The sequence below is a fragment of the Podarcis gaigeae genome (assembly GCF_964106915.1).
Source record: "Podarcis gaigeae genome assembly, chromosome: 9".
Lineage (NCBI taxonomy): Eukaryota > Metazoa > Chordata > Lepidosauria > Squamata > Lacertidae > Podarcis > Podarcis gaigeae.
Window position 1 is genome coordinate 25,655,244 of NC_139685.1, and position 17,494 is coordinate 25,672,737.

The window sequence follows — 17,494 nt, forward strand, 5'->3', positions numbered from 1 at the left end:
AGAACTCCACCACTGCCATTTATTTCAATGGAACACAAGCCAAAGGATTAATGCACAGATCTACCCCTCTTGTTGAAGTGAATGGGGGAGGCTTGCATGCACAGGAGCTCTGTATGGGGACACTACATTTGGATGCGGGGATTTAACATGACTTGCCAAAGATATAGATGTAGGAAAATGCGGAGGAGTCCTTATTGGGATATGAGTTTACTGGGATGCATTTACACACGCATGAACATCTCTAGATTACTCAGATTAATTAGTTGCTTCTGTTGTCAAGCACTGTGTTTTCTGCAATGTGACATGATACAAAAAACTTGCCCTGCTATGTGTAATCTAATTTTATGCAATGAAAATAATCACTTTATGCATCAGTCCTTAAAGAGACGTGTGAAATCACCCCTGGTGTGCGCATAATAAAACTTTGATGGAATCCAGTAATGAACCTATAAAAACCACCACCGAGGAAATTATACAATACTGTTTAAGGCTGACATTTCGGATATTGATCTCCCTTGCTCAACACAGAGCTGTATTTTAGGGGCTGCATTTCTTTGCCTACCTTTTTTCAACGGCTCTGGCTTCTTCTCTGTTCTCTCTCTCCATGGCATGGTGATGGATGGGAAAAAGGACCTCTTCTCCCTAGACTCCTCCTCTTCCCCCTTGCTTGCCTCGTGGGCTTGTGAAAGCAGAGAGCTCCCTTTAGCTTCCGTTTTTCTCCAGGTGGTGTCAGGCTCCGTTTTAGCCACCCTTTGCCCCGTGGATTCGGTTAAGTGAGACCTGCGCATTTTTGAGAGAGGGGATGATGGCGGAGTTTGGCTGGTGGGCTTTGGAGCCAATGCAGGTTTTTGCAGGAGTGGCGATTTGCAGATGGGTTTCTCTTGACTAGGTGCAGACACATGACTGCTAGTTGGGAGAGATACCGGTGCGGCTGTCGTATAATTCTGATTAATATTAGCTAAGGAGTTCTTCACAGAATTAACCATGACATCCTTTCTCTCTTGGCTTGGGGATTTGTTCTCTTTTAAAAACATATTATTTGCATCTTTCTCATTGTCAGGCGTAACCAGCGGGGTGGGCACCCCGTCAAAACTGTCTCCTGCGCTGTACCTTTTCTTCTTCTTCTGCTCAGCTTGCTGATCATAGTGAAAGCGCAAGGAGTAGTTGGTCCTCCTTAATTTCACCCCAAATGGAGACACATTTTCTTCTCCATTTGGGGAACTGCTGTCCGGTTTCCTTGCACCAACCTTCTGCTGTGTTTCCATAGCAGCTGCTGCACTTTCCGACTGGGCAACTTCCTTACTTAGAGAATGCGAGACGCCTGGAACAAGGAAAGATGGGAGATCTTTGGCAAATTTACAACCCTCGGTGTTGCCTGCCACTTCGCGATGTGTTTCAGGATTTCCTGTGGGTGTCCCAAGATTATTCCCTGCAGCTGACAGTGCCTCGGTATGAACTGTCTCTTGGGTTGAATGGACTGTGGGTGGACCCAACGGCTTGGCTGGGGTTTCTGCTTCAAGGCCAACTTTACTCTCGGCGCTTGCATTAGCCGAAAACTTCTGCCAGGCAGGAGTTATAGAAAACTTTGCACTTGCAGATAAGGTCTTGCGCAAATTACCGTGGGAAGCATTTTGTCCTTTGGGTGTCCAATCATCGCTATGCCTACTGAGGCTTCCTTTGTCTCTCTCATTGCGCTGGCCATTTTCTGCACTTTTTAAGATTTTTGACCTAATAGAAGCCCACTCAGCTGGGATGGTTTGGTTGCCCAATGGTTCTTGGGCATATTTCATTTTACTATTCCTACGCTTCGCATCTGGTGACGTTTTTCGTGCATCCATCGTTTTTCTCTCTTCTGTTAAGCCAAGGAGAGATTTGCAAGCAGTATCTTTTATCTGATTGAGGTTGACCGCGGTTCCACAGAGCTGTGCTCCGGTGACCAAAATTGCTGTGTGGGGGACACACAAAGAAGTTGGGGGACCGTGAGAACCTTTGCTGGATTTAGGAGTCGTCAGGTCTTTTGCAGCTGAAGGAGTTGGTGCCTCTTTGACAGGCGTAACTGGGCTCAGATTTACTTTCGGAAATATAATTTGCTTTTCTCCAGAGGATACTTGGAAGGTAAATCCCCTGGGCATAGTTTGCCTCGCATCAACTTCCTGCCATCGGAGCTCCTCGCCTAAGATTCTTTCCTGCTCTTGAGCTTCAAAGTCCCTTTTCTGGTGGTGCCTCGGAGTTTCTTCTTCCTTCGGCTCTTTGTCTGGCTGCTTTATCGTTTGCTGGCTAGCTTCTCTAAGTGGAAGATCTTTCTCAGGACTTTCCAAATGTTGCTCTCCCAAATGAATATTTTTGTCCAGTTGCAATGGGAAGGACTTGTCTTGTTCTTTTGGCTTTTCCAGTGGTCTTTGTCCTTCTAAACTAGGGGATTTCTGTTCTTCCAGCTTTCGTCCTCCTTCCCTCTCTATCAACTCTTCCTGTTGCATCTTCTTCTCAGGCCATGGCTGTGGTTCACATCTTTCATTTTCTGCTGCTGATCTAATTGGTTTATCCAGTTCTTGCTGATCTTGTTTGTCCTTATTCATTTTCTCCTTTAGATTCTGTGGTAGTTCTTCTGGTCTCTTTTGCTTTTCCAGCTTTATGGCACTCCCCTTCCTTTCCAACCTTTCTTCACCTTCTAGATCCCTTTTTTCCTCTAGATCTTTTTGTCTCAGGTCTGTTTGCCTTTTTTGCACTTGAAGTACTTCCTGTTTCAGTTCATCCTGCTTTTCAGCCTCATTCATTTGCTCTTCCGGTCCTTGCGCTCTCTGTCCTAAATTCTGATGCCCTTGTTTTTCTTCCTGCCATTTTTGCGTCCCCTGTTCTTGCCTGTCTTTCCACCCTTGCTGAAAGAGCTTTTTATGTTGTTGCTTTGCCTCTAATTCTCTGTGTCTCTTTTCTTCTACTTCTTCTTGATCCTTCAGTTCCTGCCATTTTTGCTCTTCCAGTTCTTGATGCCTTTGTTCTTCCTCTTGCCTTTGCCTTTCAATCGCCAGTTCTTGCCACTTTTGCTCTTCCAGTTGCCTTTGCACCTCCAGTTCTCGGTGTCTTTGCTCTTCCAGTTGCCTTTGTGCCTCCAGTTCCTGATGCCTTTGCTCTTCCAGTTGCCTTTGTGCTTCTAGTTCTCGATGTCTATGCTCTTCCAGTTGCCTTTGCGCCTCCAGTTCCTGGTGCCTTTGCTCTTCCAGTTGCCTTTGTGCCTCCAGTTCCTGATGCTTTTGCTCTTCCAGTTGCCTTTGTGCCTTCAGTTCCTGATGCTTTTGCTCTTCCAGTTGCCTTTGTGCCTTCAGTTCCTGATGCTTTTGCTCTTCCAGTTGCCTTTGCGCCTTCAGTTCCTGATGCCTTTGCTCTTCCAGTTGCCTTTGTGCCTTCAGTTCCTGATGCCTTTGCTCTTCCAGTTGCCTTTGAGCCTCCAATTCCTGATGCCTTTGCTCTTCCAGTTCCCTTTGCTCTTCCAGTTGCCTTTGTGCCTCTAGTTCCTGATGCCTTTGCTCTTCCAGTTGCCTTTGTGCCTCCAGATCCTGATGCCTTTGCTCTTCCACTTGCCTTTGCTTTTGTTCCTTTAGTTCATGCTGCTTTCCTTTTTCCTGATGCATCTGTTCCTCTGGTTCCTGAAGGCCCTCTTCATTCCGTCTCTGCTCCTCTAGTCCTTTGTGCCTCTGCATCTGAAATTCTTGATGCCTCCGTTTTTCAAGACTTTTCTTCCCCTCTCGATCCTTTCTCTCTTCCATCTTCAAAAGTTGCTCTTCCTCCTGAAGCTTCTGTTTCTTCCCTTCTTTTTCCCTTTGGCATTCTTGAAGTCTTTTGTGTTCTGTGTGGCTTTTTGACTCTGCTTCAGCCATTTCTACTTTCTTCTCAGTCTCCAAGTTTCTCCAGCAATGTTCTAGCTTTCTTTTGCCCTCTTTCTGTTCTTGGCTTTCCCTATGCTGGATAGGCTTGTCTGCAACATGGTAGCCATCGTGTTTGGAGAGCTTATCTTCATACAATTGTGGTTCTAGGATTTCTTGTTCAACCTCTGCCACTGCCACACTTTGCATCTCCTAGTATCAGGAAACAGAAACAATTTAGCTTAACATTTTTTATTTATGCATCCTATGCTGTGTGGAGGAACAGGGTAATAATGAATTAGTGTTTTCAGTCAATAACCCTGGAGTTCATAATGAACCGCCTTACATTTTAGTTCTTTTTGCTATAAATAAATGCATACACATACGTTTGGTCACAACACTGCGCCATAAATTATGGCTAAGTTAACCAGTCTGCACACACAGTTCAAGTTATCTCACTTTGCTCCTTCTTTCCTCCAGCAAGAACACAAACCATGAAGCATCTGGTTTAGCATTATTTTTCAACCAGTGCTTGTGGTTCTTTTCTCCCAAACATACAATCTGAAGCCAAGCTTTGTTCTTAGCTTCCCAATCATAGTTTTTTGGAGAGAAACAAATAATGCCAAGCCAGATATTTCATGGTCATTTTCCCCCACTGGAAGAAGGGAAGAGAAAAGTGGAAGAACTTAAGCTGCATTCACTAGCACACAACTTGTGGACAAATGTCTTACCCATCGTTTATGGCTAAGCATGAAAACACAGCCAGTAGATCATCAAAATACTTTGCTGTTCACTAGGAATGACATTCTGGAACAGAAAGGCAAGATCATAGCAGCCTCAGGACATGGATCTATGAAATCCCTTCACCCTGGTGCAACTCTCCCATTTTAATTCCCTACATCAGGCATGTTCAACAGGTCAATCACGAAGGTGTTCTAGGTCGTCCAATGGATGTTCTAGGTCGACCTCCCAAGAAAAGCTCAAGAACTATTGATCTCCCCAGTCCCAAAAAAGCTCAAAACTGTAGGTTCTCCTTCCCCCCCCAAAAAAAGCTCAGTTTTTTTTATACTGGGAGTAGATCACAGCCTCTGTGGAGTTGGACATGCCTGCCCTACACCAATGGAGGAACTGAGTCTAAATTCACAAAAACAAAACAAAGCACATTACCACCATTTTCAATAAATGTTTAAGGAAAAGTGCATGCTGTAAGAATAAATCTCCACCTTTCATCATTACAGCCAACAAAGGCATAGTCATGAACAAAACATCTCCTGGAAAACAGGAAATTTTGTCCTTCACAGAGCTTACCCTACTTTCTCAACGATTTCCTTTGCTTTCAAGCCTCTTATTTTCTTTACATACCATTATTTTCTAAGTAAATAAAACAAATACTTGGCAAACAGAGTAGAAAAAACAATGCAGCAGTCAATTTATGGCCACTTACAGTATTTGAAGAATGACTGATCTTGCAGCCATTCCCAACTGATTTGAATCTTGCATTTTTTATATGTCTCAGTGCAGTAACCTTTTGTGAAAAAGGCACAAATAAGTGGACATAGCACATGTGAGCAGCAATGTAACTGAGGGGCGGCATGTGCATGGCAAAGGCCGAAGTGCATGGCAAGAAGGTATGATTGCTTGCTATACTTAAAAGCCAGAGGCCAGGGCAATCAACACAACCATTTGTTATGTTGTTTTTGTTTAATTAAATGACTGTTCTTGGGATTCTTCTAATTCTGGCTCAATTTCCATTTCAATGGTTTCCCACCATGCAAAAGAATTCCCAAGACCATCCCAAAATCCCCACAAAGCATATTTATTGGGGGTAGTAGGGTTGCCCCTACAACCACTCCTCAAACATGAGTGTGGGGGTTGATCTGTCAGAGGGACTAGTTTGAAAGTTACCGATTCTTGAAAATATGTATTTGTGATTCAGGATCACACAGTGGCGTAGCGTGGGGGGTGCAGGGGGGGCTGGCCGTACTGGGCGCAACATCTGGGGGTTAGGGTTAGGGGGCGCAAATTACTTGCCTTGCCCCGGGTGCTGACAACCCACGCTACGCCACTGGGATCGCAAGTATTCCACCATTCAATTTCCACTCATCTGAGAAATTTTCACATTACAGCTGATGGCAAGATCTTGTGTCTAAAGACTGGAACGAACAATGTACTTCTCTTAAATAGAAGCATGAGAATAAAAGAGCTGCCTTGCTAGAATACACAAAAGCATTAGGCAGGCATATGCTCCTGGGAAACTCACAAGCAAAATATGGGGATCATCTCAGTGGTTTGCCTCCAGCATTTAGTAATTAAGCACATGCTGCCTCTGAACAAGGTGACATGATTCTAACTTTATAGATAATAGCTGGTGGAATTGTCCTTTGTAATTATCCACCTTTTAAAAAGCAAAGAAAATGTGTCTAGTTCTTTTTTAAGGAACATAATCAGTTAATGCCGGTGTATAAATAGCTGGTCACCTGTAAGAAACAGGTTACCATGTAAAGATGGTTTACTAAAATCAACACTCCACCCCTCGCTGCTTTTAGATATCCACTGGCGCACATACATACAGGTATGTGGGCATACAGGCTATTAAGATAATTAGTAGGCTACTCATGTTTATGGGCTTATTTCCATGATTCAATCAGTGCTCGTCATAGTGTCTGGTGGCAATGAACGCCCTAAGCCGATTATATGTTGGCTGATGGTTAAGCAAGAACATAAATACTGAACAAAGAGTGAGCAGATAAGATTCAAACGTTATACACAGCTCTTAGTAGATCTGTCTGTCTCACAATCAATGACTAGAATGTTCATCTAAGTTAAGTCTGTATCTGTGACTATATAGAAAACAGATAAATTTCAATACCTGTGATAACCTTCTGTGCTTTTTGGAAACCCTCTGATTCTTTGGCTTAACAGAGAGTTTGTGCTTTGCTGCACTGTTGTCCAGGCGGGCAATTGCCAGGGGAATCGCATCGAGGTTGACCGTTTCAATGGTGCCAGAAGGTGAGTGATGCCTTTTCGGCCGCGATGATGATTTGACCGGTGTAACCTGTTAAATCGTCGCAAGTGGAAATGAACTTGATTTAAACAGTTGAATCGACAGGTTTAAAAGGATTAGCAGATTTAAAACAAAACAAACCCGGAATCAAACAGTGTCTCCATTAATGAACTCGGAGCAAAATCCAGAAGTTTCCTTTTGTGAAAACACAGCTTCTCATGGGGCACCTCATTTTTCCAGTCAAATAGAAGAACCGCCTCCTCTTCTATTATGTAGCCAAGACACTCAAGCACCATGCTATCCCTATGCAACCCACCAGTTCCTGGTGTTTATAGACGCAGGGCAAGAGATCTGGTCTGCTCCCAATGGGGCCACACATCATTGCTCACTGCCACACAACTTAGTCCAACCTCTCCCTTTGATCACTCAAGTACTCCGTTAGCAGCAGCTAATATGGACTGGGACTTAACACTGGAACAGAATCCACTTCATCAGTACAGCCTCACAAGAGAAAGGCTGACTGGATATATCCCAATCCCCTGGCCAGCAAGGGTTCGCCATTTGTGTCACTTCCTCAGTGGTCATACCAGAACCAAGGGAGCAGTGGGGAAGGTGAATTAGGGGCAAGACTAGGTTTGGTAAGTCCTTCAAATATCTGCAAACCCAGGAGAGCTGCCCAACATGGCTCCTCTGTTTGCCAACACAGCAAATGTAAGGTATTTCAAGTTGTAGACAAGTTTCACAGTTCACACAAGGCTGTGTATAAATAATGCTTTTAAAAGTTGTAGGTCATCCTAGGAATTGGTGTTATATACTGAAGTTCTCACCCTGGGCCAGCAGGGGGGTAACTGTAGATAGTTTTCACTCAGGTCCACATATGCAAATAAGGGATTGAAAGTGATGTTCAGTGATTGGCTAGTTACAGAAAATGGTTACTAGTGGAGCTCTATATAAGCAGGCTGGCTGAACCCTTCAGTTCAGTTCAGTTCTGACCTGTGAATAAACAAGAGCTGTTTGAAGAATCGCTGTGTCGTCTGATATGTTAACCCACAACTTAACACTACCCATACTTCTGTTTATTGAGCCAGGACTTGAGGCTCAGTAATATATTCTAAGCTTTGGATGTATGAGACCCAGTTCCAACCTCTAGCACCTCTCCTTAAAAGAAGTCACCCACTCTACCGCTCCATAGGACCTTATCAAGCAATGCTATACTCACATTATACCAAGCTAAAATCCTGCTACACCACAGTATGCGAGCATCACTGAGATTTCCTACCAGCTTATACTTCATGACATTTTGCCAGTATGGTGAAGGTTCTGTCAAATCCTATAGCTCCTCAGCCAGCGGATCTACAGTAGAAGATTGCACCCTTAAAAGACCCACTCGCAGAACACACAATATCCTTTGGTCTGGATCAATATGCAGTAGTTTCTCATTTCCTTATAAATCTGTAGCTTCCCTTCTGATTCAGTAACAAGTTTCCTGGCACAGAGACTAAGCAAATATTTAGTGGCAGCCCTACACAAAATTTAAGAGGTTTTTTAATCTAATATTTATTTGCCCTTGTTTAATAAGCTTGTTAGATGCCTTGTAGAAATCAGCCAAAATGTCATAAATGTTAATAGGCTCATAATCAGCAATGGCAGCAGTAAGTACAGAATTATATAGAGTGTAGCACTTTCCATATTTTAGGTATTCTGGGCTTTGTAAAGCTCTATTTCTTGACTACTGAATCGTGTGACATTATATTTATTTTGTCACCCATAGTCAAATATGTGTGTGTTTGGTTAGCTTCATACACCACCTACCGATGCTTGGATCTCACTTCCCTCTTAAGAGTTGCCAGATACAGACCTTGCAAAAACCTGAGCCTTTAAGTGTTGCATGGAAGGGAGAATTTCATCAGGTACAGATTTCCCCATCACAGTGATGTGTAGTGAGAGGAGAAGCCACACCTGGCAGAATCATTTTATTCCGATGTCCCTTTCCTTAAGACACCCTGGTCACATCTGAACCATACATTTAAAGCACGTGGCTTTCCTCAAAGAATAATTGGAACTGTAGTTTGTTAAGGGTGCTGGGAATTGTGGAGCGAACCACAGTTCCCAGGATTCTTGAGGGGGGGGGGTGTGGAACGGGACTGTGAGCTTTAAATGTATGGTGTGGATGTGACTCCTGTCTCTGGATTCCCTGCTCTTTATATCCTCTACATTCTGGGACTTCTTTCCAATCAGCAGATTCCCTTCCTGCCCATGTAGTTACTCCTGCCCATACTATTCTGCTGCCTTTGGTAGAGTGTACATACAGAGGATGTGCTCGCATAGCCATTGGCAGTGGCGTAGCGTGGGTTGCCAGTGCTCGGGGCCACACAGGGCTGGCAGAAAATGGCATGCACATTCAACTGCCTAATGGCATCCGTGTCACCCAGGAGATCACAGCCACAGAGAGTTGTTATGTTGTATGGAGAGATCACCTCCTGGTCCGTGTGGAAAAGCTACTTTCAATGGAGCCCATCGACAGAAATGCACAGCTGTTTGGGTACTGAAATTTTGCACCCCTAACAGTTTTGCGCACAGGGCAACTGCTATGCCACTGGCTAGTAGTATGGCCAAAATATCTTGGGGAGGCCAGGAGCCTCTTCCATAGTAACCACCTTCCTAAGGCAGCATAACGGCTTGAACACTATAGTAGTACACTGGTTTGCATGTCTTGGTTGGTAATACATTTTGTATTACAAACATGTCAAACCCTGAAGTGTCCCGGTTTGCAACCTTTTTTAAGATTATAACCCATTTTTTTTTGGTTTACGAACAATTTTTTTTTGGAGGCCCCATTGGCGAAAGCGCTCCTTGGGTTACAACCTATTTTGGTTTACAAACAGACCTCCGAAATGGATTATGGTTGTAAACCAAGGTACCACTGTATATGCAGACAAAGGGAAGCCAGGCAAGTGGGAGAGGGGGGCCATTGGCAAAGGAGGAGGTGCTGGACAAAGAGCCCACAGTGGGCCTGGAATCACATGTAGGGTCCAGGAGCAGCAAAGCAACTGGTCTTTTTTGAAAGGGGCACTCAATGAAATGAGAAGTAAAGGAAGCACACAAAATACTGAGAATCAAGGGGCAGTTTAAGCATTACAAAAACTTGATTTGCCACTGAGTCCAAGTCAATTGGTGGTCTCATCAAATTCTGGCTCTGTGGTTACTGTATCAGTAGGATGCCTAATATTGTCAAACACCTGTTTGTTAGGTTCCAACTACAAGTAGAAACATGCAAATCCAGATTTGCCCTTAGTGTATATAAAGTAAAGGTAAAGGGACCCTTGACCATTAGGTCCAGTCGTGGCCAACTCTGGGGTTGTGGCACTCATCTCGCTTTATTGGCCGAGGGAGCCGGCGTACAGCTTCCGGGTCATGTGGCCAGCATGACTAAGCTGCTTCTGGTGAACCAGAGCAGCGCATGGAAATGCCGTTTACCTTCCCGCCAGAGCGGTACCTATTTATCTACTTGCACTTTGATGTGCTTTCAAACTGCTAGGTTGACAGGAGCAGGGACTGAGCAACGGGAGCTCACCCCCGTCACGGGGATTCGAACCGCCTACCTTCTGATCGGCAAGTCCTAGGCTCTGTGGTTTAACCCACAGCGCCACCTGCATCCCTCAAAAGTGGAACTGTCCCACAACCCGTTTCCAGCCGCACTGAAGTCCAGCAGATGGGAAAGTGATGTTGGAAAAGAGATTGAGGGAAGGTTAAATTATAAGCAGGGGAAAGGCTGAGACCATCTTCAAACTGAGCCCCCCACTGCCTGCTTACTATATGACTAGCACAGATTCAGCTTAAAGATACAGATCTACCATCATCACATGATGTTTGAGTCCCATATCCACATTTTATGGCTTGGGGGTACATGCTTAGAAATTTCCAGTTGTGCTTTTAAAATTGTAACGTAGAAATGTAAGAGCGTCTCCAGACTGTTGGTATTTTGCTGGGGTGATTCAAGCATAAACTGAAATGCTGGGTTTGTGCAATTAAACCAGCTTAAAGGGCTCTATTGCTCTAGTGCAACAAATCCACTTTTAAAAAGAAGGGGACTGTTTGCAGTTTGGAAAAGGACAGGAAAAAGGATGTGCAAATGACTAACAGGAAGACTTGTAAACACAATGCAAGCAAATCAGAACGAATGCTCAATGAAGACCAGGTATAATATAACAGCCATGTAAACAGACCAGGACAAATGTTCAATAAATATGTTGTCCTATGGTGGAACCTTAAATGTAATGGCTATAGAGGTCCTTGAAACAAATGCATGACTATTACCTTATCTTCCACTTCCTGCCTTGTTCCACGCAAACTTGCTGGGCTTAATGAATCGGGTGTGCCACCTGACTGGAAAAATAAGATTATGTTTGCCAAATATGGACTACCATTACAGAACTGGTAGAAATACCTTAATGATCCCCCTCCATCTCATCAGACTCCTCTGTTCAGTAGAGGGACCCTCTAGTTAGCTTCACTGCTCTCAGAACTTTGGTCTGGGAGAGGACATTAGTAAAAAATATTTCAAATAGTGTTGCATTCTGCCCTGGGAAAATATGGTGCCATGGGAACTGAGGGCAGATCCACAATTTATACAGCACACATTGTTGCCTGCTTACAAGTGTTATGCCAGTGCGTTCAGTGGAAAACGCATGTGAGCTTTCATACTCATGCCTTTAAAAAGCTGTGTACACTTATCTGATAGAGAAACAGTTTACACACATGTACAGGAGTGAGTTAAGACTGTTATTCTCGATTCCTTTGGGAGGTAGGGTGTGATAGAAATGAAATTAATAATAATAGTAATAGTAATAGTAATAGTAGTAGTAGTAATAATAATAATAATAATAATAATAATAATAATAATAATAGCTGTGCTTGCCATATAAAATATGGAGCTGCCTTGGAGCATTCAACTCTAGTTTACATTGACCTTCAAAGCAATAAAGCCTCAGTGAATGTACTTATTTTTTTAGAGTTTCTTACAGACAGTGGCACAACAAAGATCCACCTAAAAGAAAATTTATGTATGTACTTCACAATTTCAAAGTCTGTTCCACTGAGCTAAAGATGATGCACACTTTCAAGTCCCCGTAAGAGAGACTTGTGCAATGTGCAACACCCAGTGTCGAGACAAGCCTCCGGAATATGCTCTACATATCCTTGAATAAAGGTTTCCATTTCCCAGCTGCCCTAAGACACAGGGTTCTATCGCTTATAATTCATGTGTGTCCCTGAAAGCCTGCAAAGCAAACAATTTATCTCTTAAGTTCAAGGTTGTTGACACGTGGTTTTATAAATAAGTCTCCACATTGCAGGCTTTTAACTCCCTGAATGCTGAAATTGGTGGGGACTGTATTTTCTTTGTTTTTTCCATGAATTCCTTTAACAATTACATTTCTTTCCTGCAATAAAATGTGCCTGTTTACCTCAATTCCCAGTAACCAGCTCTTTAAAAACAAAAAACAAAACCTCTTTAGGATTTGTTGTGCTTGAATTTATACTACATACAAACTAGGTCTAAGAAATTATGTGACTCAGTCAGGGATGCATTTAAAGGCAAATCTATATCATTTGCACTTTTTGAAACAATTCACTAACTGAAAGACAGCCACTCTTCAAAATTTGAACTTTTCTGAATTTTGCAAAGCAGTTCTTCAACCATGCAATGTGTACAAAAATACATATACTGCAGTAAAGTGTGCACAGAAATGCATTTTGTTTGAATAACATAAATAGGATAAATTGTGTTTCAAAAATGTGTCTATTAGGCAAAATTGCATTAAAGTGTGTATATTGGGAACAATTTGCACTAAAAGGCTGGTGAATTTTCAGGATTAGGATTTTTTTTTTAATGTGCAAAGTGATGTGGAAGTGTAGAGAACTGAAAATTGGAAACATGAGAGAAACTAAAATTGACAGATTTCCCCACCCCTAGGATGAGCTCGCATTGTGGTCTGATGAATATTGCTTGGATATGTTCTGCTTCCTCTGGCACCCAGGAGTGGCATCCATCATTTTTTTCTGATACTTGGTAAGGAGACAAACACAGAAGGAAATTTGAGCCCTCCTCAAATTGATTCTGATGGATCCTACACTAACTGCCAGAGAAAGGTGTCCTGTTCCCAGGGGCTGGCGCTGTCAGGCTCAAAAATGACTGGATCTGTGCTGGGTGAGAGAGAATCACACATGACTCCTAGTGCTGAGATATCGAGGAGTGCAATTTGCAACGAGCTAAGCAGAAGATTTCAGCTTGCTCACCTCACCCGAAATGCTGTGAATAGGTGAGAGGGGCCAGCTCACGTGGGCTATAGTGAAAGCAATGCCAACATTATCACCAGCACTTAGCTGAAATGTATAATAGAGATGGAAGGTCATGGACAAGTCTTGACCTTGACATGCACACAGTATGGGATAACGCACAGACATGAAGCAAATAAAAATGCCGATTCACAAAACTAATCATGGGTAATGAAATATGAAAACATATGTACCATATTTTTCGCTATATAAGACGCACTTTCCCCCTCCAAAAATTAAGGGGAAATGTTTGTGCGTCTTATGGAGCGAATGCAGGCTCCATGGCTTCAGCGAAAGTAACGTTAAGCCTCCAAAGTGCAGCGGGAATGTTTCCACCGTGCTCCGGAGGCTTCGCTTTGCTTTCTCTTCGCTTTGGTGCGCACCAACCCCTCTTGCTCTCCAGGCTTCAGGTTGCTTTTGCTGAAGCCAGGAGAGCAAGACTCTCCTGGCTTCAGGGATAGCTGCCTGAAACCTCTGGAGCGCAGCGCTCCGGAGGCTTCGCGTTGCTTTCGCTGAAGCCTGGAGAGCGAAAGGGGTCGGTGCGCACCGGTCCCTCTTGCTCTCCTGGCTTCGCTTCGCTGGAGAGGCGCTGCACAGCTTTCCCTCTCTGTGCAGCGCCCCTTCAGCAAAGCGGGAAGGGAAATGGAAGGGGCTCCGTTTCTCCTGCCGCTTCGCAGAGAGGGAGAGACTTTTTTTCTCTTGTTCTCCCCCTCTAAAACTAGGTGCCTCCTATGGTCGGGTGCGTCCTATAGAGCGAAAAATACGGGACATTTCTCTATATAGATACTGTCTTCCATTGTCTGTTGTGTTGTTGTTTTTCACATCAGGAAAGTGACTCTAGACTGGACCAATATTTAAGGTTCTCAGATCAAGCTTCATGACTTGCATGAACATTGAACGTGTGAACATACAGCTGTACCTGGAGTGAAAGAAGTCATGTGTGCTGCATTCAACAGCCACATTGCATCATGTTTGATGATTCTGCAGCTTCTTGAAATTAGTCCCTCCAAACTCCATCCCCAACGCGCACCCAGTATGCGAAAGTGCAAACTCACCACCGCCAGCAGCAGGCAACTGCTTTTGACATTTTCCCAAAGTAAGGTATCAAGGACTTACTTTATTATTGCTCTCTGGAAGGACCATGTCCTGCTGTGCAGCCGTCTCCATTGGGCTGCTGAGTAACACATCTGCTTCCAAACTAGCGTTTGCTTCCCCAACTGTCTTCACTGAAACAGTCACTTGTGAAGGTTGGCCAAATTTAATATTCTTGGCCAACTGTTGCTGGGGGGAAAAACAACAACACCCTGCATATTAGAAAGGAAAAACATAGCTGTTCATACCCTCTCCTACACAGTTAATTCCTCTCCAACAGTGATGGGGCCCATAATATTCAGCATTATCAGATGAAAGAGAAGGCAGTTAATTTTAGTAACTGTATTAGAACAACAGATCACAGGCTGCACTTAGCGCATCTAGACCCTGGCCTGGTCTCCTTGGCAATGCTTCCCCCAGGTGGGATTGGACAACTGACTGAGGTAGGCGGAGACCTCCAGGTATCCCACCTGAGGGAAGGCAAAGCCAGTGGCGTAGCGTGGGGGGTGCAGGGGGGGGGTGGCCGCACCGGGCGCAACATCTGGGGGTTAGGGTTAGGGGGCGCAAATCCACGGGTTACGGGGCGCAAATTACTTGCCTTGCCCCAGGTGCTGACAACCCATGCTACGCCACTGGGCAAAGCCAAGCCTATGCTGTTGGAGCCGCTCCAGATCTAGGGGCTGAGCGCATCCACGCAAAGGGCGCCGCCCGTTTTAAGCGGGAAGCGGTCATTAGTAACTGTATTAGAACAACAGATCACAGGCTGCACTTAGTGAATCTTGATTTGTGCCAATACTTCCAACTTTTATGCCGACCAATTCCCAATGGCTGGAACCAGTTGTTTGTTTTTAACCATAGAGCATCCTATTTCTCCACAGAAGTGGCTCTTCTGAGTCTAAATTTCCACAAAATCCAAGTGCCTCCAGTTTCCAGATTTAAAACCAAACAATCTTCATGAGGGGGCAGTACTGAAGAAACCCTACTCAATGGACAAAGGAGTCATGCCGTCTTCTCTCTCCAGCTCTGAGAGAGGAAACAGGAACAAGTAAGAGCAAAAGTACAGTGCAATAGTACATAAAGGGGAAGAGATAAGACTTGTCTTCTGTTCCTACACTCTTCCCAGACAGGCATGTGATTTACACCAATCTCATCTGCAGCATCAGAGGTGTGAAATACTAACACTTAGCACATCTTGATTTGTGCCAATACTTCCATCTTTTATGTCAACCAATTTCCAATTTGGAACCATAGAGCATCCTATTTCTCCACAGAAGTAGCTCCTGTTCTTCTGAGTCTAGGTTTCCACAAAATCCAAATGCATCCAGGTTTCAGATTTAAAACTAGACAATCTTCACGAGGGTGCAGTACTGAAGAAACCCTACTCAAAGGCCCTAAAACCATCAATAACAAGCTCCCAACAATGGGGGTGGAGGAGAAACAAGACCCTAACCCACAAATAATTTATGGGTAAAAATTGGTTCTGACTGTATCTATGCTTCTAAGATTCCATTCCACAACAAAAAAGTGATAAATAGGCAGCCCTAAACATGAAGCATTGTAAGTCAACAACCTTAGGTGACGGCTTATGGGCAGCAGAATGGGAGACACACACTAACGTTGCCAACAAAAACTCACCTAAAAGTGAAATTCAAAGTGGATTTGAGGGAATCTGAGGAATTTAGAATCTTAAGATGATATCTGCTGCTTCAAATCAAAGGTCCATCTACTTCAGTATTCTGCTTTCACCATGTCCAACAAGATACTTATGGGGAGCCTGCAAACATGTCAAACGAATGCTTGGGGACTTGCTTAGGGGAGTTCTGGAGTTTGCTAAAAACAAACATCCAAGCTAATTTGGTGGTCCCTGCTTCAGGGGAAAATCTGAGAAATTCTGGACGTAAAATTTCTCAGGAGATTTTGCACAGATCACAGAAAGACAGATCTGACCCATGGAGTTGAATTCATGGCTAGCGCTCTTTCGCAGGTCCCATTCACTTCAGTGGAACTTTTGTGCAGGTGAACTTTCAAGCAGAATAATCAGCTAAAGAAAGAGAAGATGCATTCGGATTTCCAACCCAGGAACCATTTTATCTTTGTATCTCTCACTCATCCTAAAGCAGCAAAATATGGATGTCATAAGAAAGGTACATGCTGAAAGTGTATTTCCTTGTTCCTTCATACTTTTTATTATTGGGTTGTTGTTGGGTTTTTTTTAAAAAAAATGTATATCTGTTTTCCTTTAGGGAGTGGGTGGGGTGAGGGTGAGGAGAGGTGATAATTTGTATCTTAAGAGCACTATCATTTAAGAAATAGAAAACGATGAGAAAACCTTCCCCCTTCTTATAACAGCAGCAGTCATTTTATAGCACAATTGCCGCTAGACCAAATATGTGGCAGACAAAGGAGTGAAGCTCCTGAAGGGGAAAATATACTCTCATGCTCTGGACGAGCTCCATCATCAATAAAAATCATTACGGCTTGGGAAACAACTACTAAGAAAATTAATTTATTAAATTAATTAATATATTATTTACATTCAGCTGCTTTTAATAAATTGAAGTCAGCCCTTCTTACTCCCTGGTAAGTTTGTATACTTCTGGGAGTCACAGAATCATAGAACTGTAGAGGTGGAAGGGACCCCGAGGGTCATCTAGTCCAACCCCCTGCAATGAAGAAATCTTGTCCACAGCCGGTCCTGGGTGGGCTCAAAACACCAACCTTTTGATTAACAGCCAGACACACTGACCTATCATGGAGAGTAAAGGGCCAGTGTGTATGTGTTCCTGCCCCCATGAATCATAATGGCCATATTCCCAGATTTATTTCTTATATAAAAAAAGCTACTATCTTTAGTAGAACCTGAGATATGAGGCAAAACGTTCAGGCAATTCTCTCTCTTTTTTTGTAGGCAGGGAGAAAATAGCCTGCTCTCCCACTTGACTTCGCTCCTAACCCTGGAAATTTTTTCTGTGGTTGCACTTGCTGAGGGTAAACTCCATTGAACAGTAGGAGACTTTTTCCTCAGTAAACATAGGATTGCACTGAAAATATTTTCCCCGATAAAAAGCAAGATAAAGCTGTGGAGCTCCCTTTCACAGGCATGGAAAAACCAGCTATGAAGGTTGTCTCAAACTCAAGAAGTGTATCCATGGTTATTGGGTTATGCACTCATCAGGTCAGGGTTGAAAGAAGCATAATGAAAAGC

The 17,494-nt window shown here is 43.6% G+C and overlaps 1 protein-coding gene across 4 annotated transcripts in view; it reads right to left on the reverse strand.

Annotated features, from left to right (window-relative positions):
* Window positions 1-17,494, reverse strand: part of CRACD (capping protein inhibiting regulator of actin dynamics) — a 112,574-nt gene that overhangs the window by 12,926 nt on the left and 82,154 nt on the right. For all 4 annotated transcript variants that reach the window (XR_014568049.1, XM_083755323.1, XM_083755324.1 and 1 more), the window contains 4 exons: window positions 14,314-14,478; window positions 11,179-11,247; window positions 6,727-6,912; window positions 563-4,070 (listed from right to left, as the gene is read on the reverse strand). Coding sequence is in view for 3 of the 4 variants with exons in the window: in XM_083755323.1 (XP_083611449.1) it covers window positions 563-4,070; window positions 6,727-6,912; window positions 11,179-11,247; window positions 14,314-14,478 (3,928 nt within the window). In the remaining variant the exon portion in view is untranslated. The remainder of the gene's footprint in view (window positions 1-562; window positions 4,071-6,726; window positions 6,913-11,178; window positions 11,248-14,313; window positions 14,479-17,494) is intronic.